General features: G+C 41.8%; 1 protein-coding gene across 4 annotated transcripts; it reads right to left on the bottom strand.

Moving 5' to 3' along the window:
* Window positions 1-25,887, bottom strand: kdm3b (lysine (K)-specific demethylase 3B). 4 transcript variants are annotated; one of them, XM_026191631.1, is made up of 25 exons: window positions 25,335-25,887; window positions 16,959-17,117; window positions 13,787-13,900; window positions 13,369-13,474; window positions 12,465-12,589; window positions 12,308-12,367; window positions 11,491-12,186; window positions 10,179-11,376; window positions 9,880-10,096; window positions 9,551-9,765; window positions 9,305-9,457; window positions 9,082-9,189; window positions 8,843-8,970; window positions 8,446-8,743; window positions 8,080-8,333; window positions 7,438-7,710; window positions 7,104-7,275; window positions 6,878-6,968; window positions 6,548-6,678; window positions 6,327-6,446; window positions 5,485-5,508; window positions 2,898-3,037; window positions 2,487-2,663; window positions 2,230-2,364; window positions 1-953 (listed from the first exon to the last, which is right to left on the bottom strand). In XM_026191631.1, the coding sequence occupies exons 1-25, from the start codon at window positions 25,539-25,541 to the stop codon at window positions 846-848; spliced, it is 5,409 nt and encodes a 1,802-aa protein (XP_026047416.1). In that variant the 5' UTR covers window positions 25,542-25,887; the 3' UTR covers window positions 1-845. The 4 variants fall into 4 exon arrangements, with proteins under 4 accessions (XP_026047416.1, XP_026047409.1, XP_026047433.1 ...); XM_026191624.1 differs by having other exon boundaries at window positions 8,446-8,746; XM_026191648.1 differs by lacking the exon at window positions 25,335-25,887 and adding an exon at window positions 22,385-22,952 and having other exon boundaries at window positions 8,446-8,746.
* Between the last annotated feature and the right edge of the window lie 238 nt (window positions 25,888-26,125).

Below are 26,125 nucleotides of genomic sequence, written 5' to 3' on the forward strand. Positions count from 1 at the left end.
TTGTGAAAAATCAAACAGACTGCTAGATCAATATATATATTGATACAATGTTAATGGCCAGTAGTTCTGTTCAGCTGCAATTGTGATTCTTGAACCATGTTGGAAGTCTGCAGTTCATTCAGCCCACATGACAAAGACAAGTGAAAAAAAACTGCCCTCCTTTGAAGCCCCACCCAACCAATTATTACCTTGTGGTGTATAAAAAAAAAAAAAAAAAAAAAAAAAGACTTCTTACTCTAAAAGTGAAATAAGAAAACTAAAAATACAAAACTTTGGTCTGCTTCCCTTGACTGGCTGTTTTCACAAATTCATTTCAGCCACAGAGGGCAGAAACAATCAGCTGTTTAAAAATTTAAACAGAAAAAAAAAAATCTACAAAAAACAGGTTAACCTCGCTCCTATTGAAGAAAGATAATATCAATGTCATCAAAATAGGAAAGTTAGCCCAGTACTCACATTTTTGTCAGTTGCTTATATTGTAGCTGAACCTCTGCTTCAAAGGCACGTCAGCTTTTACCTCCCTTACTCTCACGTCTTACATGTACAATGAAAACAGAACAAACACACTGACCTTAAATACAGAGTTAACCAAAATCAGGGAAAAAAAAAAAAAAAGGAAAACAACTAGACAAGTTTGAGCGTACTGTGTAACAGCGATAAAGGACTTCCTTCATCGAAGCGCTGATTCATCCCTCCCCATCTAATCAAATGTACAGTCTTCCCACACTCAAACCTTCACTGCCCTCAAAACAACCTACACTATCTCTGTACTCTGCGCTGTGCAGCTGGTACTTGTTTATGTAGGTATGAAATGTATGCGCTGTGTGCATGTAGTGGAGTGGTCTTCAGAGGCCAGCGGTTTGAGGAGACGAGTAAGGGCGCGTTAGTTTGGATTCGTGGGCCTTCAGCGTCCCAATGGCGTCCTTCACTGCGTGATAGATGATGTTCTTCACCTGAGGGTAAAAAAAATACAACAAAACAGTGGTGAGACAACACCAGACACAAAACACCTCACACCGATAAGAAATGATAACTTTTCAATGCTGCTGTGAGAAAAAAAAAAGTTTTTATTATCTTACTTTGAACAGTATCATCGTGCTTTTCCTTTTATTTAACAAAAACATAGCATTGTTATATGTAAACACACGCTGTGCTGTGTTTGACTATAAAACAGAGACAGAACAATCAGCTTTTCCCAGTGAGAACTCTATAAACATGCTGCTGCGTTATAGTGAAGAATGGCCTCTAATATAAACATCCACCTTTGTAACAGTGTATACACTCACTGATCACTTTGTTACACCTGTTCAGCTGCTGGTTTATGCAAATATCCAATCAGCCAATTACATGGCAGTAATTCAGTGGAGCTACGTGTGTAGACATGGTCAAACTGAGTATCTGAATGGGCAAGAAAGGTGATTTAGGTGACTTTAAACATTTATCTGCTGGGATTTTCCCACACAACAATCTCCTGAGCTTACAGGGAACGGGTCTGAAAAAGTCAGAATTTCAAAGAGCATGAAAACATGGATCCATCCAACTTTAAGCCACTCAGTACTAGGTGAGCAACACTGAAACAATCTCACAAAGCACTAATCATCTCAAACAGGTTTTTCAAACATGACCAAGAGTTCACTGCACTCAAACAACCTCCACAGTTAACAGATCCCAATCCAATAGAGCACCTGATGTGGTAGAACAGAAGATTCCCATCATGGATGTAGAAACTGTGTGATGCTGTCATGTCAATGTGAATGAAAATCTGAGGAATGTTTCCAGCACCTTGTTGAATCTATGCCATGAAAAATTAAAACTAATCTAAAGACAACCCCATTACCAGCCAGGTGTAACTAATGAAGTGTCTGCTGAGTGTGTATATATATATACACAAGGGTTAACAAAACAGACACAAGAGTGTATGGAAGGTGAACAATATAAATTGTGCCTGTTTCTTTAAACCCTTCAATTTTTAACACTTTATAATGCTTCTCAGGCTTCAGCCCCAGTTTATAGATGACATACTGGTAACCAATCTTAATTTTATAGTTTTTAAATAACTGTCAGCAACTAATAAACTCTTTGTTCCAATAAAAAGATCATAAAACTGTGAACACAGAGTTAAGTAAACTATAGCCTACAGCTTCAAGCGACACAAGCAAACATCGTCCTCTAGTATAAACCATCCAAATAAGACATAAAACTACACACTGAGAGGAAAAACACACCCACCTGGAGTTTATCTTCATGGTTTGTGTGAGTAGTGGACAGGTGTCTGAACTCCTGGGTCAGCCTGAAACAGTGCCTCACATGCTCGGGAGACACAAAGTCCTCCGCCACCTTGATACAGCTGTACAGGTTGTGCACCTGAGTGTGCAGAAATGACAAATGTGTTCATGGAGGTGTGAGAAAAATCACAAAAAACAGGCAGGTCTGTTGAATCACAGGGTATGTGTACAGCTCCACTTTTCATATAAAAACAGTCTGACCTGGTGGGGAGCTCCAGCAGGGATAAATACAGCATCTCCTAAGAACTGTACAATGGCCCAACCCTGGACGCCATATTCTTCATAGAGCCTGCGGCGGAGCACCTGGTCCAGGTACCAGCTCTGGTCATGAATCGGGTCGTGATCTGGCGGGTTCTCTTGACCTTGTTCTTCTCCCACCTGTGAAAGGTCAGGACAAGCCATTGCTTAGAAAGAATGAGCTTTTGAGTAAAGTTCCCCGGCTGGCTAATTTTTGTTTGTGAACTTTAATCATCTTCTGCAGAAATCAAGCTATCGTTCTACCCCAATTTTATTTATCCAATGACAATCCTGTCCTCACAGTTTATGGTTACAAAATGTTACGGCTACAGCTAGTGACAAGCCAGCCTGAAACAGATCTGCCGGCTTGCTGACCTTGCGAAGCAGCTCCCTGATTTTCTCTGCGTCCTTGGCAGCATAGATGTGCCAGAGAGCTCCAGGCTTCTCCTTTCCCTCGTGCACCCTCCTCTTCGTCATTTCATCCACATCGCCTTCCTCAATGGTGGTCAAGACCTCTGGAGACCAAACATAAACAAACAACAGTTGTAATCAGCACTGTCTCTATAACAGCTGTAAGAGAAGTTAGTTTATTTGACTTTTAGTGGCCTTTTTAAATTAGCTTTTGCACTGTGATTGTTAAATTTTTCCACAGCACTTTAAACACTACCGTGTTTTACTCTATTCCATTTCCATGAATGACTAAGCTAAGTGCTGGGACAGTGATTGGAAGTGCTAAATCTACATATTTTTTCTTTAAATAGAACAATTTCATTCATATACATCCATCACAGACTTTTTCTTGGCAGAAACGGTGCAGGGATGTAGTTCTCAACTGGTGACAAATGACCTAAGAGGACATCAATGCTGTAAGAGTTTTATTCTGAAGTGCACTAAAAGCTCAGAATCTGCATCTTCCATGACACAAGCATGCCAAGCAGCAGGCCTGTGTGCTCATGGGTTTTCAATGAACTGTAACCACCGTATTTCCTCAAATACTGACCATGACTTTTATGTACCTCAACTGCTGAAGCAGGTCTGTATCAAGAGGCAGGTTTACTTTCTAATGTCTTGTTTGTTTTTTTAAAAACATATTTTTTGTCTTGTCTCAGTAGGAATACTTTTTTAAAGTTAGTGCATTATTGTACTTCAAATTAAAAGCCCTTTAGTGTTGCAGTGCACAAAAACACTTTGATTCTAAAGGCATACAATAATACAAGAGAACCCAGACAGGCTAATTTCTTCATGCTGATCACGTCCCCCAGGCATTATTGGAGGCGCTCCTTTTAGCTGAATAAAGGTTTTCACTTGAGAAAATACGGTAATTAATATAAATGCGGCTTAAGCATTCATATTATTGAGATCCAAATCTTTATTATTATTATTATATTTAATAAACTATGTTTCTAATGCATGAAAGCCTTGTACATTTCCTAACTACTAACTACTTTTTTTGGAAATATGTCGCTACTGAAAATGTAGATCCTATGGTCAGACCAGCTGAGAACTACTGGGGCACAGGACAGGACAAGCTGCAGACTACACAATCACATTTATGACACATAAACATTCACAGCCTACTGCTGACTTACACAGCAGCTAAAACTACTGCCTTAATAAGAGTCCACTGGACTCTCGCCATAATACTGACAGACCTTTGATTCATTAACACAAATCGAAACAAACGCGTGTAATAAAATCCGTCACGTGAGTGGACTTTCATCTTTCCCTCACCAAAAACCTGGCTGTGGTCAAAGTTTCTCATTGAAATCTAAACGTGTTTGCATTCAGCTGTAATAAACTTGCCCGTGTACGACTGCAGTTTTTTTCTCTAGTCCATCATAAATAACTTCTTTACAGCTATAAGTTCAGCTCCTAGGCTACAACAGTCCTTTTATGTTTATGTTGTTGGGGTCTTTATGTATAAAAGGAAGGATACTAAGGATTTGTCTTAAACCGACTTACTAATAATGATGTGCTCATTAGAGTAATATTCTTTGGACTGTAATCACAGTGCAATAAAATAAATCCTAATAAAGGTTTTAGGTGGTTTAATGCTTCAAAATGAAAAGAAACATCCGGCTGATTCTTCCTAAACTTTTCCACTGAACATTGAAAAAGCTGGGAAACTAAAGCACAATAACCCATCCAGTTTTATCCTGCACAGAGTGGCTTTCCTGACTGCACCCTTTCCACTTCCTGGGGTCACCACCAGGAAGTGGAAAGGGTGAAAAATATATACAACTTAAAAAGAAAGTAGTAATTTTCAGCATAATTAACTTTTGAAAGATAAATCACCAGCTGGATGTGGAGGTTCTATTCCTAATGTTCTTTTTTGCTAACTTTGCTCAATAAAGCATAACAAATCTCTTCCCTCTACTACTCACTTATGTCTTTGCTATAAGTTTAAAACCTCATTAACTAATTAAGAATATTAGATAAGCACACTACAGGAAAATGTAGTTTCCTACATTTCCTACTTATCCCTAATTGCGTGTGTGCAGGAGCATGAGAGTCACTCAGATGAGTGAAAAGAAGCCTGCAGAGGGGAACAGGTAATGCCAAATCTAGATGCCCTTCATTCAAACTTTTCTCCCACAGGGTAAGGACCAGAGCACAGTGCACCCAAAACTACCAAATCTCCAACCAAATGTGTCACATTTATCTAACCCAACACTGAAAATACACAGAAGGAAAATAAAACAAAAAAACACGGATCTCCAGAGAGCAGCAATGCGGAAAATTTAAATGCCATATGTGGTTACTTAGTTTAATAAAGCGTGTATTTACACAGAAATCTGGAAAAAAGCGTACAAAAATGCAGCAGCAGAAACTAGCAGACGGTTCCCAGTGCTCTGGCCCCTACTGCACAGATAACAGAAGGATGGAGTGGAGGAGTGAAGAAGGGGAGTTAGTCAAGAAGAAGGGCATGCTACTCAATTTATACAACTGAAAGTCTACAGACCTTTGCGTCCAGAGATTTCTGCCTCTGTGAATGAGAAATTTTGCCACAATGTAAATGAGCAAGACCCACTGAAGGGTCTTATCAGAGTCCAAGCCAAGACAACTAAAACAGTGTAGCTATAATGTTTAGGATGAGGTTGTGGAAAAACTGACAAGGTTGTTCAAGAGCGATAAAGTGAGGAATGAGTGATGAAGTGTTTCAAGAAGAAAGTTCGTTAACTTGTACTCCACTTAATGCTTCACAGGATAATATGGCTTTAGTGTGCAAGGTGTGTAATATTGTTACAGAAATACTCTCACATTACAAAAATTTGTGTTTTTGGAAGTCAGGATGGATTTCAAAAACATTCATATATTACAGTAACACATTTTTACTATCAGGAACAGATATACGTGTAAATCTCACTGTCACAAGCCTGGAAAATAAAACAAAACCCTGACATTCAAAGCTTATTCCCACTTATTATTATAGCTGATTAAGTTTCTCTTTGCTTATATGGTTTTGCACGTTTACTTTTAAGCCATAAATCTGACAGAGACTCCAGATATCTGACCTGTAGTGTTAAATCTGGATGTTCGGGGTTATTTACATGATGGAGTCATACCAGCTAATGTACACTGTCCCTTCTTAAATCAAATGAGCAGCAGAGGCAACAGCGTCGGAGCACCAATGTGACTCTCTTCCATTTACGGAGAGACCGCAGAGGTAAAATTTTTAGCTCCTATTTGGTTCATTTTATTGGAAATCGGTTAAATTAAACAATCCTGATCTTCAATGAGTTTGTTGAAGACAGAAAGCAAGACCGTAAAAAAAGGAGACAAAGTGTGTTTAAGTCTACCAACCTTCCTCCTGGTTGTTTTCTCCGTGAGGGATGCCAACATAGACCATGACGTTGACCGCATCAGACACATCCAGGTGGAGGTTAGTGGTTCCCACCTTCCGGTCTTCAGTCGATATTAAGCCTGCAGGTTAAAATAGAGGGAAAAGAGTGATGCGAGATGAATAAATTATATCGCACATAAGGAGAGAAAGACAAAATAATTCCATCAGATGTTGTTCTTACCATAAGCGTTGTACATCTTCGGTCCAAGGTCAGGACGCACAAAAAAGTTAGGGAGGCGCGAAGCGAGATTTAGACGACCGTCTCTTTTTGTGTACTCGGGCAAAGGGAGGTTGTCCATTAAATTGTCGAACCTGGGAAAGGTACAAGAGACATTCCCATCAATAACAGACCTTACATAAATACAAACAGGCAGAATTTACAGCTGCAAAGCATGAAAATACAAAGAAGAGATAAAATCAGTTAGCTCCTCTATGTCCTCTATGTGTATGAGCGAACAACCGCAGAACATCACTGAAACGCTTTCTCTGTAAATGTTTTTGTGTTCCTCACCGTGTGGGCATCATGTCCCTGAAGTCTTCACCTGGAGGCCAGTCCTTTAATTTTAACACCATGGGCAGGCCATCGGCATCTTGCAGTCGCTCTGCATTCATAAAAAACACATTTAGTGACATCTGTCCAGCATCAGAGAAAAACATGCTAGATACAATAATTGGTGATCTCATGGATCCAAGTAACAAATAAAATAATTGAGGAAAAAGAGAGTTTGGATACTCACTGGAAATAACCTCAAAGCCATCCCAGAACTCTCGCACCTTTACATCAGAGATAATAGCACAATTTCTACAATTGACCAGGTCTACGTCCTGGTCTCCAAACTCCTCGCTGAAAGCATCAGGCCGCCACAACTCAGTCTTCAGACGTTTATGTATCCCTGACACCAACACAGGCTGGCCACAAAGCAGAGGTAATCAGACAGTAATGGGTGAGTTACATTAATCAATGCAATAAAATTTCAACCCATAGCTCAGTAACATCCATCTCCGCATAATTTTAACACAAAAATCAAAGAATTGGATGAAAGATGAAGTTATGCTAATCATAATTCTTACCTGTCCCTGCTTCCAGCACTCTCTGAAGATCTTCCAGTTGTTGCTGTTGCTGGGATCCTGTAGGCAAAGGAGTCGGCCATCACAGAGCCAGGAGTGTGAGGTATGTGGCTCCAAAACGCTAAGGCCCATTACGCCGTCTTTGCGAGACCCTAGCGCTCCGAGTTCTCCGCCTTCAGAGGCCCCGGTGCGACGGCCCTCGGCCTTCTTGGTCTCCACAACTGAGGCGATGATGTGATCCAGGAAGTTTGGAAGGCTGCTCTTCAGCTTGTCACTCTGTCAGGTCACATAAAGATTTTGGGTTACCCAACTATGTAGTTTTATTCGTAGCTAGCCGATACTATTGTTGAAGGAGTACAGTCTCAGTAGTTTATACACTAAAATTTACAAAGAATCAGTAGATGGTAGTAATTTTTTAATGATTTACTCCACAACTTGTGCACTTCAGAAATCTGTTGCTTGCTTGCTTAAAATACAACAAATTGTATTCCTGTTTTCAGCATCTAAATTTCCATATTTAAATGGACTTGAAGTATAATTTCAAGTTCAGAAACTTAGCTGAAGTTTTTGTGTTGATACATGCGTTTGAAAAAAAATTGATCAATACTGTATCATCATATGGAAAAATGAAAACATTTTACTTACGCCTGCTGAGGTAAAAACAGAGGGGAATGGTACCCCACTCTCTCCAGGGCCTTGGGGCAGTTTTCCTGGTCCGGAGTTGAGCAGGTCCCGGAGACTGGATCCCTCAGGTTTAGACTGGGCCATGCTGGAGCCCAGTAAAAGGCTGTTAAATAGCTTAGGGCTAGAAGCAGAAGGCTTTGAAAGAGCACTGAGGGAGTCCAGGCCGAAGGGAGGTCGACTGTCTCGACTCATTATGGAGCGAAGCGAACCGGATTCTGGAGAAAGATGGGAGGAAGGAACGATGTTATTCAGATCCTAGGTTGATGTAATCTTTTTCATGCACTAAGATTTTACACACTCAACACTTGTAACCCACTTCTTACTTACCCTTTGTGTCATCCTTGGCTTTCTGTGTGGCCAAGTCTGCCAGCCAGTGCAGAGCAGAGCTGTTGCCTTCTCCTGATGAGCGCGACTCCTTGACAGAGGACTGTGTGAGGTTACAGGGGGAGGACGTACCACTGGTGGAGGTACTGGTACTGCCCACACTTTCTCCACCCCCACTGTCTGACGATACTGGTGTCTGTGTGGTTTCTGTTTTGATTGCTGATGTTTCTCCCTCTGATTTTGGAGTGATGCCAGTACCAGAGGTTGCACCTGCGAGGACACCCCCACTGCCCGGTGTGGACTGCTGAGACACACATAACAAGATAGCAGAGTCGTCAGTTTAGGAGCTTTCAAAGTGTAGACATGAGAAAAGAAAGCTCGTAAAGTTGTAAAACTGTACCTGTGAAATCCCATTTGGGGCAGTAGGGCGCACTAGAGGCTTAGTGTGTCGATTGGCACAGGGACAGTTGGCTTTAATACCCCACTTGCCTCTTGCTGAGTGCACCATGTCTCCTATATTGTAAAGAGCTGGAAGAGAAGGACAGTACGATCATCACACCTTTTACTGTAGCAATATTTGATCACGGGTAACATTTAATGTTCCTGTGATGAGGGAGTTGATCATAATGTACATGTTACCTGTTCCAGGTATAATTTGTGTAGGCATGAGGTTTTGTGGCTCGTGAGGTTGGCCTTTGGCACACTTCAACCAAGAGAAAACTTCATCCTCCGGAGTTTCATCTACATCTGAAGGACAGAATAAAGTCAACCATGTATTTCCAACACAATAAGCTAAATAAGGAATAAAATAAGACACACTAAACAGCCCTAAAGTTACTCTAATATCACTGCAGTGACTCACCCTCCCTTGGCCTGTTCCTGCGAAGCCGGTAGCAGTCCAGACACACTCCAAACCCACATTTACGACAGACCCAGTGGATGTTGAACAGGGTGGTCTCACACACATCGCACATTTCTCTGACGCCTCGCACGGCACGTTTCCAGGCCACTTTCTCTGCAGGACAATCAAAAAATAAGCGGATTAGACTCGTGGCAAACAAAACTCTAATGCGAAAACATGAGCTTGGAGAGATGTCTTTATACTTACGGTGAGGCTCCACCATCATCATGGCCTCCTTCTCAGACATCACCAACTGACAAAACTGATCTCCCACATTGGCCAGGATGTACTTGGATGTGTCGAGGTCGAGGCCCTCATGGACAGCGGGCACAGGTAGCCACAGTCCCATGGCCATAGAATCACTCTGCTGGGGACTTAAGAAACCTTCCACACGCAGCACACCTTTACGAGTGAAAGCCAGCCTAGTCACGAGCAAAAAGAGTAAAACATTAAGGTCAAAACACACATTTTTTTTTCAAAAATAAAGAAATACATAAATAAAATTATAAAGAAAGACAAAGCTGCGTGATCCATACCTTCTGAAGTGGAAAAAACGACAGGCTACATTCGGATCATCATCGTCGTCGCTCTCTTCGCCCGTATTCCGATATTTCCGATAACGCTCCAGGCGGCATTCGCGGCACTTGTGCAAGTGAGGGGCCACATTGATGCAGGAGCCATCTTGAAGAAAGGACTCACCAGACTGCTTTAGACGACGCACCTTGCTCTGATCTTTAAGTACAGACTGACCCACTGGAAAAGAGAGTTTAGTGTTACCTCTCTTGGTAAGCTTGTTTATCACCATTTTAAAAAGTGAGAAGTGGACAAGTCTTACCTTTGAAAGGCTTGTTACGTGGACGGCTCTTAGCGGCCCCCTGGACCTTATTTTTCTGCATGATGGCTCCATCCTTGGCAGAAACAGAAGGTCCTCCTGGGATTTGACCTTTCTCCAGGCCCTCTTCATTATCACTCAGATCTGAGAGGTCACTGTTGCTGCTGGACTCGGAGTCATGTTTAGATGACTGGCCTCTGTCTTCCAAGCTAAACTTCTGAGACTGGCTCTGGTCGAAGGGCACGGGCACCTCCTCCATTCCGCCAGGGCCAGCGTTTCCAAACATCGGGCAGTCTGAGGTGGATGATGAAATCTCGCTAACATCTTGCACCTCCTTTGTCTCAGTCCCTTCACTTTGTAACGTCTGAGATGAGGCTGGTGCCGGAGAGGGGGAAGTGCTGGTTGAAGCAGCTGCTGACGATGCTGGGAAAGGAGAAGACAGAATCCCCTTAGGTGGCTCTGCCATAGTGAACAGGTTCGGCTTGCTGTCCAGCGCAGGACCCATGGACTGTGGCTCGGACCCAGTTAGGCCAACGAAAGCTGTGAGGGAGGATTTTTCCCCGTATGCCAAAAATGGATTAGCAGACTCCTTGGAGTTCTGTAGAAAAAGGTTCTGGTGACTCTCTGCAGAATTAAAACCAGACTGCAGCCCTAAGCCAACTACTGAACTTCCATTATTACTGTTCTTTTTAGAAGCACTTTGGGCTCCAGAGGAAACTGCTGGACCACCCACATTTAAGCCAGAGCTCCGTCCTCCTGGAGAGCCCCCCATGCCCTGAAAGGGTGAAGATGATTTGTTGAACACACCATTTCCTGTTTGCTGGACCTCAGGCACTTTAGGCTGCTCAGGCTTTTTCAGCCCTTCAGTGGGGGCTGCTGGCTTGAAAAGGCTTGGAGGCTCTTTACTCAGGCTCTCAGACACTGCAGTAAAGTAATTGGTGTCCTTGGATTGGGTCTGATCAGCAGTTAGATTTAGGCTGGTGACAGACTTCTGCGACATGCACTGGAAAAACAGGTTCTGGTCTGGCTTAGGCTGAGCCTCAGTCTTTGCTCCACCAAAACTGAAGCCAAAAGGCTTGGGAGCATCCTGAGAGGCTGTGGTAGTGGTAGGAGCTCCGTTGGTCTGCGAGGTAACATCTCCAAATACAGGAGCAGTAGGTCCAGCTTGGGACAAACGAAAGCCTGATGCCGTTTTAGATCCCTGAGGAACAGAAACACAACACGGTTAAGTCAAATAATAGAGATAACAGATTGCAAAGAGCAATTTGTTGGAAATGTACAGTATTAATGGTACTTGTTACATCATTGGTTTTACCTCCGTCTGGCTTCCCCAGTTAGAAGTTTTAGAGCTAAAACCCACAGAAGCTGAAAGCGAAACACTGGGAATGCTGTCTTGTGACCAAGAAATGGTGACAGGTCCTGGGGAAACAAGAGCAGCTGTTTTGGAATAAGCTGCCTGGTTGCCCTCCTCTCGTTCGAGCTGGGGGGATGAGGAGGCCTTGGGGGCTGGTGCTCCAGGAACCAAGACTGGCATCTGGCCTAGTGAGGGAAAAGACGCAGTGGAAAAGGGGGAAGGGGCTGGTTTGAGGGGAGGAGGAGTGGGTGTAATGGTGGTGGTCGAGTCTGCTGCTCCCTGCGTGGCGACTGCGCGACCGTTTTCTTTGATGTGGCCGGGATAGCGAGGAGAACTAGCGTTTGACTGGTCCATCTGGAGCGAGGAATTAATTGTTGGGGGCGAACCTCGGCCCTGAGGAAAGGTTCCATCTGAAGAGCTTCCATTTTTGGTTGTGCTGCTGACTCTTTCACCAGAGTCTCCAGCCCAAATCCCCATCGCGTCCACTGCAGTTTTGCTGGTGTCGCCGCAGTTTTGTGCGTCCGCTCCGGTATCTGCTGCTCCTTTAAACCGTTTCAAGTTCAAGTCATCCTCACCTTCTGAGGCAGTCCTGCGTCTGCGTCCGCTGTCTCCTTTCATTGTTTCGCTGTCCTTCCTTCGCCGCCCATTCTTGCCAAGCTAAAGGCAGAAAATATCCAGAAATAATTAAAAATCTAAATCTCAAATGACTTATTAACTAAACATACAGCACACAGCATGAGGAGAGTTTGATGGATATCGACTACTGAAACAACCCTACCTCCTCCTCTGTCAGCATGACGTGTATCACACGAGGATCAACCATCTGATTTTCTTCTCCCTGCAGCGCAAAAAAAAGAAAAAAAAGTGTAGTCATTAAGTAACATTTATTTACACCATGAACAGTAGAATTTATTTAGGCAAAACATAAACATTACCTTATCCAAGGTAATCTCCATAATGTGAGAGATAGGGTCGTGCTGTGAGACCAGTCCAGTGGCCCAGCACTCTTCAAACTCCGGCTGGTACACACGAACTTTGCGTCCTTGAATGGTGTATGAACCTGAGGACAGGTACAATGGGAAAACAGGACTCGAGAGAATTAAATCTACATCCCTCACATGTCATTTAAATCTGCCAGACAGATATGTTGCTTTTAAATAAAACACAGATGGTTTTTATTCTGAACTCAAATTCCTTCATTTCTCTAACAATACGGGTGACAGTGTCCAACCTGAGGGCCAGATCGGCTCTGTGAAAGAGACCAGCCCAATAGAGGACTTTGTAAAATGTGAAAAATACAGAGGAGGGCGGCATAATATTTAGGTCTTCCACTATAATTTGCACTAAACAAATTGCAGCAAAGGTATCGCTTCATAGGAATAGTTGTCTGCACTGTTATAGCCCATTTCCACTAGTACCTACTGAGGTCAGATGGGCTTGACTCAACTTTAAGGATTTTCCAGTAGGTGGTGGTACCTGGTACTTTTTTAGTACCTACTCAGCCGAGGTTCAAACTGATCTGAGGTCATCTGAAAACAGACTGCATGCCACCGATTAGCTAGTCAGTGGGAAGCTAATTAACCCAAGCAGCTGTGTGCCAATGTGCTTGTCTGAGTTGCTGTTGTGTAAATCACTAAACTACAAAGCCACCCAAACGCCACGTTTAAGAACATCAAATAAATCATAACCAGAAATTAATAGGCTTAACTTAAGTAAGTGCCACTGATTAGGACTCCTTTCAATTTTAATTATGTGACAAACACCCTTAATTGTTTTGGTATGTACCACGTCCCAGATGTGAAATCGAGATAAAGGAAACTGGTGAAGGTTGAAACTTACCCTTCCTGAATATCTCCTGCAGTTCAAAGTCAGTACGCCAGCTGGAGATGGCAGCCTGCAGAGATGGCTGCTCCAACAGCAGAGGGTGTCTAACATCTTTATCAACCTGCAAAAGGACAGAAACCAAACTGATCTGAAGCAGCGCTCGCAGTAGAGCTGAAATGTAGAACAAAACATGTATGCAGCTTCACCCTAGATTATTAAGTAAGAAGCACTTAATGAAAACAGAAAATAATTCAATTGTTTTACATTTAAACATGTCAGTGACATTAACATGTATCCTGAGTGATAAATAGTCAATCTGTTTAATGATTGCATGAAATAGAAAACACCAGACGCTAAATCACAAAATGTTGTTGGTACTGTTTGATATACAAGTTCACAAACTTCTTTAACAAACGCTAGAATTTTTGTATACCTCAAACCTTTGGACAGTTTTGTTGTCGGGCAGGAACTCAAAATTCTTGTTTCCAAAGTACTCTACAGGAACCAAGGATCCTAAACCAACTCTGTCCACCAGAGAGCGGAAAGTCTGTGGAAAAGGCGAGAGCATGTAATGAGATAAATACAGGGCGAGAACTTACATTAGGTTTATTCAGTTCAACAACCAAAAGGAGTAACAAAAGTATGCATTTATGCATTTTTTTTGTATGTTATACAATTTTGTAGATCAGTCTAATAGTCCACCACCAGTTACTTGCCACTATATTTGGTATAATCAGCACCTCTGTGCATTTAGGTGTGCAGACATGGTTAATACAACCTCCTTAAGTTCAAACTGAGCATCAGAATGGAGGAAAAATGGTCATTCAACTGACTGAATAAGGCATGGTTATTGGTTGTTGGTGTCAGACAGGCTGGACTGGGTATTTCAGACAGTGCTGATCTACTGGGATTTACCCACAGGACCATCTCTAGCACTTACGGAGAACGGTCTGAAAAAGAAAGTTGCCAGTGAGCAGTAGTTCTTTGGGTAAAAACGCCATGCTGTTGTAGACTGCTTGATAGAACGGCAACAGTAACTTGAACACCCACTTGATGAACCAAGATATGCAGAAGAGCATCTCTGAATGCAGAACACATTGAACCTTGACGCAGATGGGCAACAACATCAGAAGGCCCTTGGGTCTTATTTCTGTCAGCTAAGAACAGGAAACAGAGTCTACGATTGACATAGGCTCACCAAAGGATTGGAAATATGTTGCCTGGTCTGATGAGTCTCAATTTCTGCTGGAAAATCAATCGGCAGGGTCAGAACTTGGCATAAACAGCATGAAGACATTGATCATTCCTGCCTTGCAGGCTATTGGGTTGGGTTTAATGGTGTGGGGATATTTTCTAGGCATACTCTAATCATCTTATAGTAACAGAGTATCGTTTAAATGCCACAGCCTGCCTGAGTACTGTTGCTGACCAGCTCCTTTTATGCCCACGGTGTGACCATCTTCTGATGGCTGCTTCAAGCAGGATAACACACCATGTCAAAAAATCTCAAGTCACGTCTAACTGGTTTCCTGAACATGACAATGAGTTCACTGTATTGAAATGGCCTCGACAGACACCAAATCTCAATCCGATAGAGCACCTTTGGGATGTGGTGAAACAGGAGATTTACATCACGGATGCATTAGATGTATGCATTAGTTCTGCAGCTATCAATTATTTTAGTTATCGAGTGTTCGATCAATTATCTGATTAACTGAATATTACTTTGTCATATTAATGAGCAACGATAAATATTCAAAAGAGAGGAAACTGATCTTTCAAACTGCACTACTAATTGCAATTTCTAAAATGGAAACCAATGTTTTAATAGTTTAACTGAATACAACGTCTGCCAAAACAATTCAAACCTCTCATTGTATTTAAATATCATATTAAAATCATATTTTAAAGAAAAATATTTCTTAAATCCAAAGTAACAGTAATTTAAAAAAAGAAAAAAAGGTATATACACGACCTAAGCTGAGGCACAGAATAAAACAGCCTTTACTCTTTCTTTCAATGTGTTCTTCCATTAATAGGAGGCAAAAAGAGTTCTGACTGTACTGCATCACCTGGACGTAGTAGATCTGGTGGGTGTTCAGGCGTATGTGTTTTCTGTGTGTGTGCTCGTGTGTCTGTAAATGATGACTGCAATGAAGAAAAGCAAGCATGTCCACATTTTTAAAACTGAAACTGGGCTTTTAAATGCAATATTTTCTACTGCAGAAAACAGACGTTCTAACGGTGTAGATGTAATAATTAATGGTAATAGTTGATGTCACTAATTCAGTGTCCATGTCAGCAGCCTAGAGTTTTACAGGCCCATGTATATTTTTACTGGCCTGCAGTAAAAACATTTTAAATATTTTAAATCACAAATGTGGGTGACACATTTGTGATTTACAGGGTGACAAGTGAGCGCTACCAAGTTGTTGGATTAACCCAAAGCATTGAACCAAAAAAAATGCATCAACCATTTTTTAAGATTATTGAAGAATGATTTAATGCAGCTCTAATGTGTAACCAACACATCTGTAGCAACTACCAATAGGAACCAGAATATTTCAGGAATGACACCATTACTTTGTTGAATCTATGCCATGAAATATTAGGGACAGTTCTGGAGGCACTGGAGAAGGTGTAACTAATGAAGTGGCGAGTAAGTAAAGTAAACTGGCCAATTCAAAACCAAAACGTCTATGAAAGGGTAAAACAGACTGCACATTGACCTGGCCTCGGTTGACTTCTGTTTACTATCTGGAAGATAAGTAACATAAGCAGTTAATGATGTGCTGACTTTCCTGTCTGCCCTCAAGGTGATCATTAAGCCAGTTGTATACGTATGTACTAAGAGTCCATGCGTGAACACATGCAAGCATTTTGCTTGTTTTTTTGTTTTTTTTTAAATGTGCATGTAGACAATGTTTTGCAATTGCACTCAAACCGTGCAGATCATTTTTTGTTAATTCTTTGTCATACATTACATCAACATTTTGGGACCAGAGTCATTTTCATATAAATAAGAAAACAGCACTCTCACACTGATTACACAAAGAAATATAGAAACAAATAATACAATTATAACATGCTTTATGCATTTACATTAAACATGGATGCTTTGATCTTATGCAAGTAAAACATCAAGCACTGAATCAAACTCCATAGTAATTGACTCATTTTATTGTTGAAATTAAGCTATCATTGCCAATATCCAGCTGCAAGTGTTAGCTGTTCAAAACACGTACGAGGTGATGGTAACCTTCAGATTGGACATTATTATACTTATATGCAAATGTGCACTGCAGAGCGTACAACAATGACTAAAATAACTCCAAGTGTGGATGTGGAAGGTGAGCAACATGTAAATGGCGCTTTAATTTTTCTTTGTCTCCTCTCAATGAGTCGGGAGACACCAGTGTGGGATCAGGTGCACACTTTATTTTCAAATGAATTTCAATGACCAAAAGAGTTATCCAACTTCCATTCACTTTACATTCCAAACATAAATCTGATCTAAGTACAGCTCACTCTACTCCTCATTCACAGTTGGAGCCCAGACTATTTGGGTGGTTAATGGTTTTGCTTGTTTCCAGCTGAGCACTCACCAGAGCAGGCCAGGCTGGTGCCGAGGCTCCGCTTGTGTCGGTAACGTCGCTACGACGGGCCCAAACAATGGAGTCTTCTACCAGCACAGCTTTCACCCCCTCGTCATACACCTGCACCCAAGAACAGCGCTGCGAAGCATTCTCAAACTCCACAAATACCTGCAAAATCAACCAGAACATACACACAAGGACTGTGAAGTGATGAAGCAAGTGAAATTACCGCAGACTCTAACACTTTCAGGAAATCGCAAGTCTAAACAAACAAAGCAAATCTGATTCCTTAAAAAGGTATTAAAATATCAAATTTGATACAAAGTTAATTAATATATTACCATCACAGGATGTTAAACTGTATTTTGGTTTTGTGAATTAAGTGAACTGCATGCTCCAACAGGTTTATATAACCTATATGTATAATATGTGTAAAATATGTAAAATCCACATTTAATTGAACTTAAACTTCAAGGAGGCTGAGTACTGCTAGAGGAAAACTTGAGATATCTTTTGTTGTGTTTTCAGGTTAGCCCTCAAAACCCCGGGCTGCTGTTTGGATTCTCTAAGTGAAAAAACATCTGCAGATTTACTCAGTAACTGCTCCTTTATGCATCATCTGTGGAAAAGTCCCCTTAACCATGCTGCCCAGCCCAGTGAGAAATCTGAAAAAAGATGTGTGATTTGGAGAGTAAATAACAGCCATACAAGTATGAGTCAGTCAACACTCGCTATAGAAGTGAAGAACACCAAATGGTAAGTCCACTTTAGTTCTTGCAGTTCTGGGTACTACTCTACTATGAATGTGCCCTGCTTGAAAAATAGCACTGGCTGTGGATACCAAGAACAAGATTAATAAAACTGTCATATCTGTCCAAATGGTATTAATTTCATTTGTCTTTTTCCCCAGTAACCATAACTGTATTTGCTAGTTCTGAAAAACAAAAACAGAACCAGACACGGGATATTACCATCACAATCAGCCTTAATAGTAGTCATTATGGCTGCCACGATTAGTCGACTAGTCAGGATTACGTCAACTATCAAAATTGTCAACGACTAATTTAATAGTCGACGTGTCGTTTGAAGCTTTTTAAGATCCCAAAAGACGCAGAAATAAGTAGTAGGATTTAAGAGTGTAATAACGAACTGAAATAGAAGATGGCAGCACTGCACGTACAAGGATTCCAGCTGCCGTTAAACCCCGAAGAAGAAGAAGCAGTGTCTGGTATCGTGGCTGTGTTCAAATTCAGGAACCGCAAACTCCTGAGCCTGCATTTGTAGGCCAATTACGTTACAGCAACACGACGAAGGCTGTTCAAATTCGAAGACTCCTCCAAATCCGCCCTTCATTTCCCCAGATTTGAAGGATGGGTCGGATGTATCTTTCGTGGCCCAACCTATCCCAGAATTCATAGCGCGGCCCTGCTCAGTTTTCTACAATGGCGGCAGCTACTTAGTTTTAATATTTCTGTTATTATTCTTTCTGGGTCAAAAAGTAAACTTTTAACATATTTTCAGGCGAGAATGTAGCTGTGCAAACTTCAAATATCTGCTCGGTTTATCAAGACATCACATATTTTCAAAAGCACTCTGACGTTTTTGGAGATGTCTGTTACCCACCAGCTCGATAGCTAGCCGGGGTTCAAGGCTCACTAGAGACGGTGAGACTCCCAGCAAATAGTTTTCGAACCCACCTCCGTCTTTCGCTACTCAGGTTAAACATGATATATAAGTCACTTAGATAACTTAAAATGTTATTGTTTGGCTTTTTTCAGTGTTTTATTTGTTCCTGAGTAAATCGGTTAGGCTGAGATTAAAGTTATAGTTTTTACACAGCTGAATAAAGTTCAAGCAGACAACTGATTATCAGAAGTGTCAGATGCTCGAGAATATACTCCGGTGTCCTGTTATATTTAAGATAGCAATGAGCAGATGGCTGAGTTCATTAAACTCCACCGAAACAATATATTTAAATAAAATTTAATAAACTATCATCTTGTCTTCATTTTTAGTTAGCACATATCTTAAACACTTTAAGCTGTAAGCTAAGGATAGTTATATAAGAGCAGATATTCTGGTGCAATAAGCTGTACATTTTACATCCAACTGATGCATGATCTGATTAGTCGACTAATCGCAAAAATAATCGGTGACTAGTCGACTATCAAAATAATAGTTTGTGGCAGCCCTAGTAGTCATACTATTTTTCTTTGGAGAAAAAGAATTGTAGATGCTCACAAAACACGAGCTGGATATACAAAGTTATTAAAGCTGCTCCAAGAGTCAAGAACTGGAGTGAGAAGTGTCATCAAGAAATTCAAAGATTGCCACACAGTACAGAACAAGGACAACCTGGTGAAACATTATGCACACTGGAAGCGTGACCTTTGGCCACATGAGATGAAACTAGAGCTTTTTGATCACAGACACTCAGCTTATGTTTGGAGAAAGAACATCAAGCTCCCAGTGAAACATGGTGGTGGGAGTATTATGCTGAGATGACGCTTCAGTGCTTCTGGAACTAGGAATCTCGTCCCACAGAATAGTGAAGAAAGAAGGATACGTAAAGATTTTGAATGAAAACCTTTTTTACAAATGTAAAAAGAACATTTTCATAGAGACATGATTATTCCGTCACCTGTTACTTTATGCAAATATGCACAATGGTTGATCGTTGCCAAAGTTCACATTCAAATGATCGGCTACACAAAGTGACAAAGTAAACATAAGAACACCCAAGCTCCCACTTCTCACAAAGGACTACAGCTGTTTAATGGAGATTCCAGTCTTCCAGACTCCCACCGTCTCTTCTTCTAGTCACATTTGTTTACACTTGAGGTGGGAATATTACATCATGTTATTGATTAACACTATCTATGAAACTGATCGGCAACGACTTAGTTTTAATAGGAAAGGTTTCCCCTAACCTTTTAAGCAGTGCATTTGCGTAATGACTGAAACTAGCACCAGTGATAAACAGTGGGCTGTGAGGTCAGTTTCTTGATCATTAATTTGCAAGAGAGAATGAAAGAGCCCGAATGGCAGCACCAGGTACTTGTAAGCTGCCCCCTCGAATACAAACCTCAAAAACTGCCTGTTGTTCATTTGTATAGCATCATGAAAATAAGCATCTGTTAGACTGATGTGACAGATTGATGTGACATCGGCACCTGATGTTTTAACACACCCAAACTGGGAGTTACAACCTGAGACATTTTGTGTGCAGGGGCTTTGTGCTTGGGAGACGGTGCTGGGAAAGTACAACGCCTTCAAGGACTGATGCTAGGACTGCGCCTCTTATTGTATCTTTGCCACTGGAGCCCCTCTCCGCTCAATCCCACACCTAGAACTACTAAGGCTTTTTCATCCTTGGCGTTGGGTCCCACCGGGAGCTTGAATGTGGACCTTTGCTCCAAGCCGACTGGCGTGGAACTCGAGCTGGAGGCTGCGCTCTCACTGAAGGTTCACCCACAGCAGCAGTGGATGCTGCTCTTGCCCGGCGGCAGAGGAGCAGTAGGACTGTGAGATCTAGTTAGTTTGGGCTTGGTATGACGTCTGGCGATGATGTCACGCAGTGCCTCTGTTTGCTTCTTCCACAGATCAAAGCCTTAATGGCTTTGATTGATTGCCCAAATAACTCGGCAGCAAATACTCAGCCCTGTCATCATGCACATATCATCACAAGTCAAGACGTAAACAGAGGTTTCCTCTTCTAATATACGCGGAGGGAAATCCCGTACTTTATGTGTTGTACCGAGTGAATCAGCTGAAAGGGAACTATAATTTTATAGGTAAAATGTAGCCGTACTTATTTGGATGCCTGGACATATACTCTGAAGGCAGCAAACTTGCAGAGACAATACCAAGCAAACTGCTTAACCTCCAGGTAGTGATGGTTTGCCACTGTGCAAGACAATTCATTCTCAAACAACAAGGAAAAACGTTCCAAAACCTTGGTACATCCCACGCAAAAGGCAACAGATTTGCTAACTTTGTCCATGTGGCATCAAGCTTTACAGTAATTGTTCAGATTTTAAGGTTTTGCTGCACTCGTCTCATGCATCTGCAGCCTTCCAAATACAGTACTCTATGAAATCCACAGATCTCGGTGTCAAAAGCTTTCACTGGTCCAAATAAATCACAGGTAATAACCGCTTGTCTGCAGCACATATGGAGAGCATTTGTGCCAAGTAAGTGATCCATGATTTCCATGGTTCTTCAGTTTTACTTTTCCAAAGGTAACAAGGAATAAAAATCACCAACATGTCAAGGATTAATGACTTTAAAAAAATTAAAATTTAAATCAACCAAAACCAGTCTCTTCTCAACTTCATCAGATATCTTCACAATCTGGTGTTTCTCTGTATAGACAGGTGCATATGCATTAATGACTAAATACCTATACTCCACCTCCATAGTGTTAGACTGCAACTCCAAACTACTGTGGCCCTGGAGCTTGTAGTGCATCCACCACAGCTGAAGGTCTAGCATCACCACCTGCCGTCCAAGACAGTGATGTTGGAGTACATGTGACAAAAGAAGCATCCTCTCTGGAGAATTATCTGAATGATAGAGGGCCCCTGCAACAGCAACCTGGAAAGCGATCCGGTGCGTAGGGAAAACAGAAGACAGGACAGCCAGGACTAGCAGGTTCGCAGCCACTGGAGTTTCATGGTAACTGCGAGGAGTCTGTCCACTTGTAAACTGACTGCAAAGAGACTCAGTCTCTCAGACAGACTTTGAAAAACTGCCAGATACAACAAAAAGGCCATCTGTTTCCATTTATACAATAAGCGCCATATGTTAAAATCATGAACTGCCAAAGGTCTAAAATGCAGGAATGCAGAAACTTTACTAAAATTAGTTTATTGCTTGATTTTAGTCACTTTTGCCACTATTCTGACAATCTGTTTTTGTCACAACACCAGCTGCAACAACGTGGTTAGTACTGTTTTAGCTTTTTAAGTCTGCACATATAAGTACCATGCTCCTAGGGGATCTAATGTCATTTAATGAAGAAGGAACAACCACAAAGTGAGCTTTGAGTACCCTACCAAATGCCGCTTGGTGCAAAACCTTCTTAATCTAAATTTGGTGTTGCTTTTTATGAATCCAGAGCATACGTTCTTCTTTCTTTGTTGTTAGGATCTGGTCCTGACAGCCTGCACTGACATCTATGAGATAAGATAATCAGAAAGCACGTGTGATAAAACACATCAGACGGTTAAAGATGATAAGAAGCAAAAATTCATAAATTTCTGTATGGCATCTACGACTATCAGTCATCTTAGTGGCTGGATCATTATTGTAATTTCATTTGCCTGCCTATTTAATAAATCTTGTGTACCTTCAAGTCCAGATCAAGCTGGGACGACAGGAAGAGTACCTATGATCAACAAAGAGAAGCCATACTAAGGTTTCTGCAGGTTCACCTGGGGAAGGATCATTAACGATTGCCTCCGGCTGTCTTTGTCTCCACGTTACCAGGGTGCCTGGTCCAGTCTGTCATCAGCAGCACACACTAAAGGTGTTGGATGGCTCTTGGCCTAACCCCCTGTCTGCAACTGAGGAAGGCTTGACTCTCTGTTACTTTACTAGTGACTTCCTTGCAGGTTTTCCAGCTGTGTGGTGCAACTAGGGCCTCTCGTCAGCTGTCTACGCCCAGAGAACACCTGCAGTGGAGGCAATGGTTTTTGAGTTGTTAGTTGAAATATGACCCCAACTAGCCCATATGACCCTATATTGAAGTCACTGGACCCTTACCTGTATTCGCAAATGGGCTCAATCGGACTTAGCTCAGACCTTGTAAAAGGAAGAGAACGTTTATGTCCGATCACACTTCTGATTGAACATGTTCTCATATCCATATCTTGTGGGAAATATGTAGAAAGGTTCAGGGCTACAGGGCATATATGGTCTAGTGTGGATCTAACTGATAAAATGTGTCCCTTCACAGCACGTTTTAATTTATTTATTTGGGTTTCAGTTCAAATTAGGGCTGCCACAAACGATTATTTTGATAGTCGACTAGTCACCAATTATTTTTGCGATTAGTCGACTAATCAGATCATCATCCATTGGACGTACAGCGTACAGCTTATTGCACCAGCAGCATCTGGTCTTATATAACTATCATTAGCTTACAGCTTGAAGTGTTTGTGCTAACTAAAAATAAAGACAAGATGGTAGTTTATTAATTTTTAATGAAATTTGCAGATTGTTTCGGTGAAGTTTAATAAACTCCTTGCTTTCTAAAATATAACAGGACACCGGAGTATATTCTCCAGCGTCTCACACTTCTGATAATCAGCTGTCTGCTTGACAGTTTTAGCTGTGCAAAAACTATAACTTTAATCTCAGCCAAACCGATTTACTCAGGAACAAATAAAATACTAAAGAAAGCCAAACTAACATTTTTAAGTTATCTAAGTGACTTATATATATGTTTAACCTGACTAGCGAAAGACGGCGGTGGGTTTGAAAACGACTTGCCGGGAGTCCGGTGTTCTCACGGCTCTAGTTAGCCTTGCCCCCGCCTAGCTAACGAGCTAGTGGGTAACAGACGTCTCCGAAAACCAGAAAGAATAATAAGAGTAAAGTTAAAACTAACTAGCTGCCGCCATTGTCAACAACTGCGCTGGGCTGCGCTATGAATTCTGGGACACAGCTTCTTCTTCTTCTTCTTCGGGGTTTAACGGCAGCTGGCATCCTTGTACATGCAGTGCTGCCATCTTCTGTTTCAGTCCGTTATTACACTCTTAAATCCTACTACTCATTCCTGCGTCCTTTGTGATCTTACAAAGCTTCAAACGATGCGTCGACGATTTTAATAGTCGACATAATCGTGACTAGTCGACTAATCGTGGCAGCCCTAGTTCAAATACACTCAAAGTTTAGATAAATTCAATGTTTAAAAGACACTGTGCTCTTTGGAAAGTTAACTTAATATTGACCAAAAATCATTGTAGTGGGATTTTTTTCAGATCATGGATGAGCGCTGCCCAACAAAGAAGAAAAAACATTACAACTACCAATCTATCCTCCATCTTCTTCACTAGACCCCTGACTCATACCTGCCAGCTACACGTCTTTAAAAAGGTTAGCACATAAACAAGCTTTTCACGTTTTTGGACTGATCAGTTAGCCCACCTATTTTTTCAAAGCTCAGATTTCCTGACATGTCCTTACATGTTCACTGGATGGTGGGGCTCTGAGAAGTAAACACCGGTGGCATAAACCCTCCAAGCTGGACAGACCCCTGACACATACAGCAAGGTTTAAAAGCATAAAAGGGTGTGCAGTACCACATGTCCAAGTCCTTTTGTTTTGTTTATCACTGATGGAGCAGGTTATCAGAGCAGGAGACGAACATGGATAGAAGATGTTTTTCATTATGTTTTTATAATTATGCATCGACATGCACGATAAGGGCAGAGCACAGGAACAAGTTCTCACACAAGAAGTAAATTCCTCAGTTTAAGATTTATTTCCCAAGAAAAAAAACAACAATACACAATTAGGAAATGCACACCTGAGGTCAATAAGTAGTATTGCTACTCTTTAGATAAAAGCAAACAAAAAAAGAGGACTAAGGGCTACATTTTTTGTTGTAGCTTGCTTTTTCTAATAAACAAAAAGATAAAACATCGGAAGCGATTACATTTTTTTTCTTAAAACTACATTTTTACTTTACTTGATAAACATCTATTAATGTCAATTCAAATGCATGCTACTGTAATAACCCGCATTTGGACTACAAAGTGCAGCTGTCATGTAGGTCAACCACCGCCACCCAGTTTTCAAAAACTCTCCCAATTTTTGGGCTCGGCAACACTACACTTTCATTCATTCATTCTAATTACCACCCCGAGCAACAGTGTGAATACTCAATAATCTGGACGCAGAGTACGCTCGCAGGGATTCCTGGTTCGCCCCTTTATGAACTTGTAAGGCCTTTAACTAGACATGCCTCAGCCAACTGTGGAAGCTCATCAACCTTTACGGTTACTCTGTGACTGCCGGCGATTTGTTTCAGTGAAATGAACCCTTAGTTAGCTCTAACGTATCGATGCTTTCGAAATTCGTGCTAAATAGTTAACGAATAACACTGGAGCTGGGTGTCAGAGAGCTGAAAAGCGAACAAAGCAAAGGCCAAAAAAAATCCCCGGCCTCGAGTTTAGCTGCGCCCCAGTGGCTGCGACTTGGAGCTAACCAGTATGTCCAAAAGCTAACATAAAATACTAGCAAATGTAGCATCGGTGCTAGGTAAAAATGTGTTCGCTAATGTAGAGCACATAATAAACAGCTGGTACGCTGTGCATGTATGTTAACTGTTGTGTATTTAGCTATGCAGGACGGCATCAGCTGAATGTAAACACTGACCGTTAGCCCCGCTGCAGTGGTTGTTGTTGTCGCCTCCCCGACGCTAACCTCCGGGGCGGCCAGGCCGATGACACTCACTGCCCGCACAGTTCCCCGAAGCCAGTCCCGGGCCCAGGCAGCCTGCTCCGACTCGGATCCATTCGCGGACCTGCCGTCGTCGAGGAGCAAAAGCAAACGCTTCCCTATCAATTCAAGAGAGTCCTCCATGGTTTGCTCACAGGCTAGCTGCCTCTAGTAAGCCACCATAAACAGTGTTAACTTCTCCGCTTGGGATGGGAACTCAAGAAAGCTAAGGTTAGGGTACGATCGGAAAACAGCTTTAAGCTCGATGACCAATACGGCTCGATTCGACGATTGCGCTGCACCCCGGGGACACGCGGCTGAGGACCGGGTCACGCCAGGAATTCACCCAGTCGAAACGTTTTTGTCCTCGGTGTTAACGCGACTATCCAGCTCTGTCCGCCATTTAGCCCTGCAACAATCAAACGCACTCCTCGTATTCAGGCAGCACTGCGGAGACACGGAGAAAGTGTGCGCAAACGGCGACCTCTAGCGACAGGACCGCAGAGCACCTCAACGATAGCTGCTTTATTTTTCAGGATTTTCCGCAGTGTTAACCAGAGATAGCTGGACCAGCCCAACTACACTGCAAATGGTTAAAATACTTTTATCAAAACGATTATTTACATTATTTGTATTTAATTTGATTCAATAACCTATTGATTTATTTTACAGGGATATTCGCTTGTTACAAAGATCACAAAAAATAACATATATACATTTGTTGTTAA

The sequence above is a fragment of the Astatotilapia calliptera genome, chromosome 2 (genome assembly GCF_900246225.1).
Source record: "Astatotilapia calliptera chromosome 2, fAstCal1.2, whole genome shotgun sequence".
NCBI lineage: Eukaryota > Metazoa > Chordata > Actinopteri > Cichliformes > Cichlidae > Astatotilapia > Astatotilapia calliptera.

Bases quoted from the DNA above. Each gene is read 5' to 3' on its own strand.
- kdm3b (XM_026191624.1), bottom strand. From the start codon at position 25,541: ATGGAGGACTCTCTTGAATTGATAGGGAAGCGTTTGCTTTTGCTCCTC. The intron at 12,590-13,368 runs GTAAGTTTCAAC...ACCTGTCCTCAG, and splicing joins GCAGGAGATATTCAGGAAGG to GTTCATACACCATTCAAGGA. The intron at 6,447-6,547 runs GTAAGAACAACA...TTTAACCTGCAG, and splicing joins GAAGATGTACAACGCTTATG to GCTTAATATCGACTGAAGAC.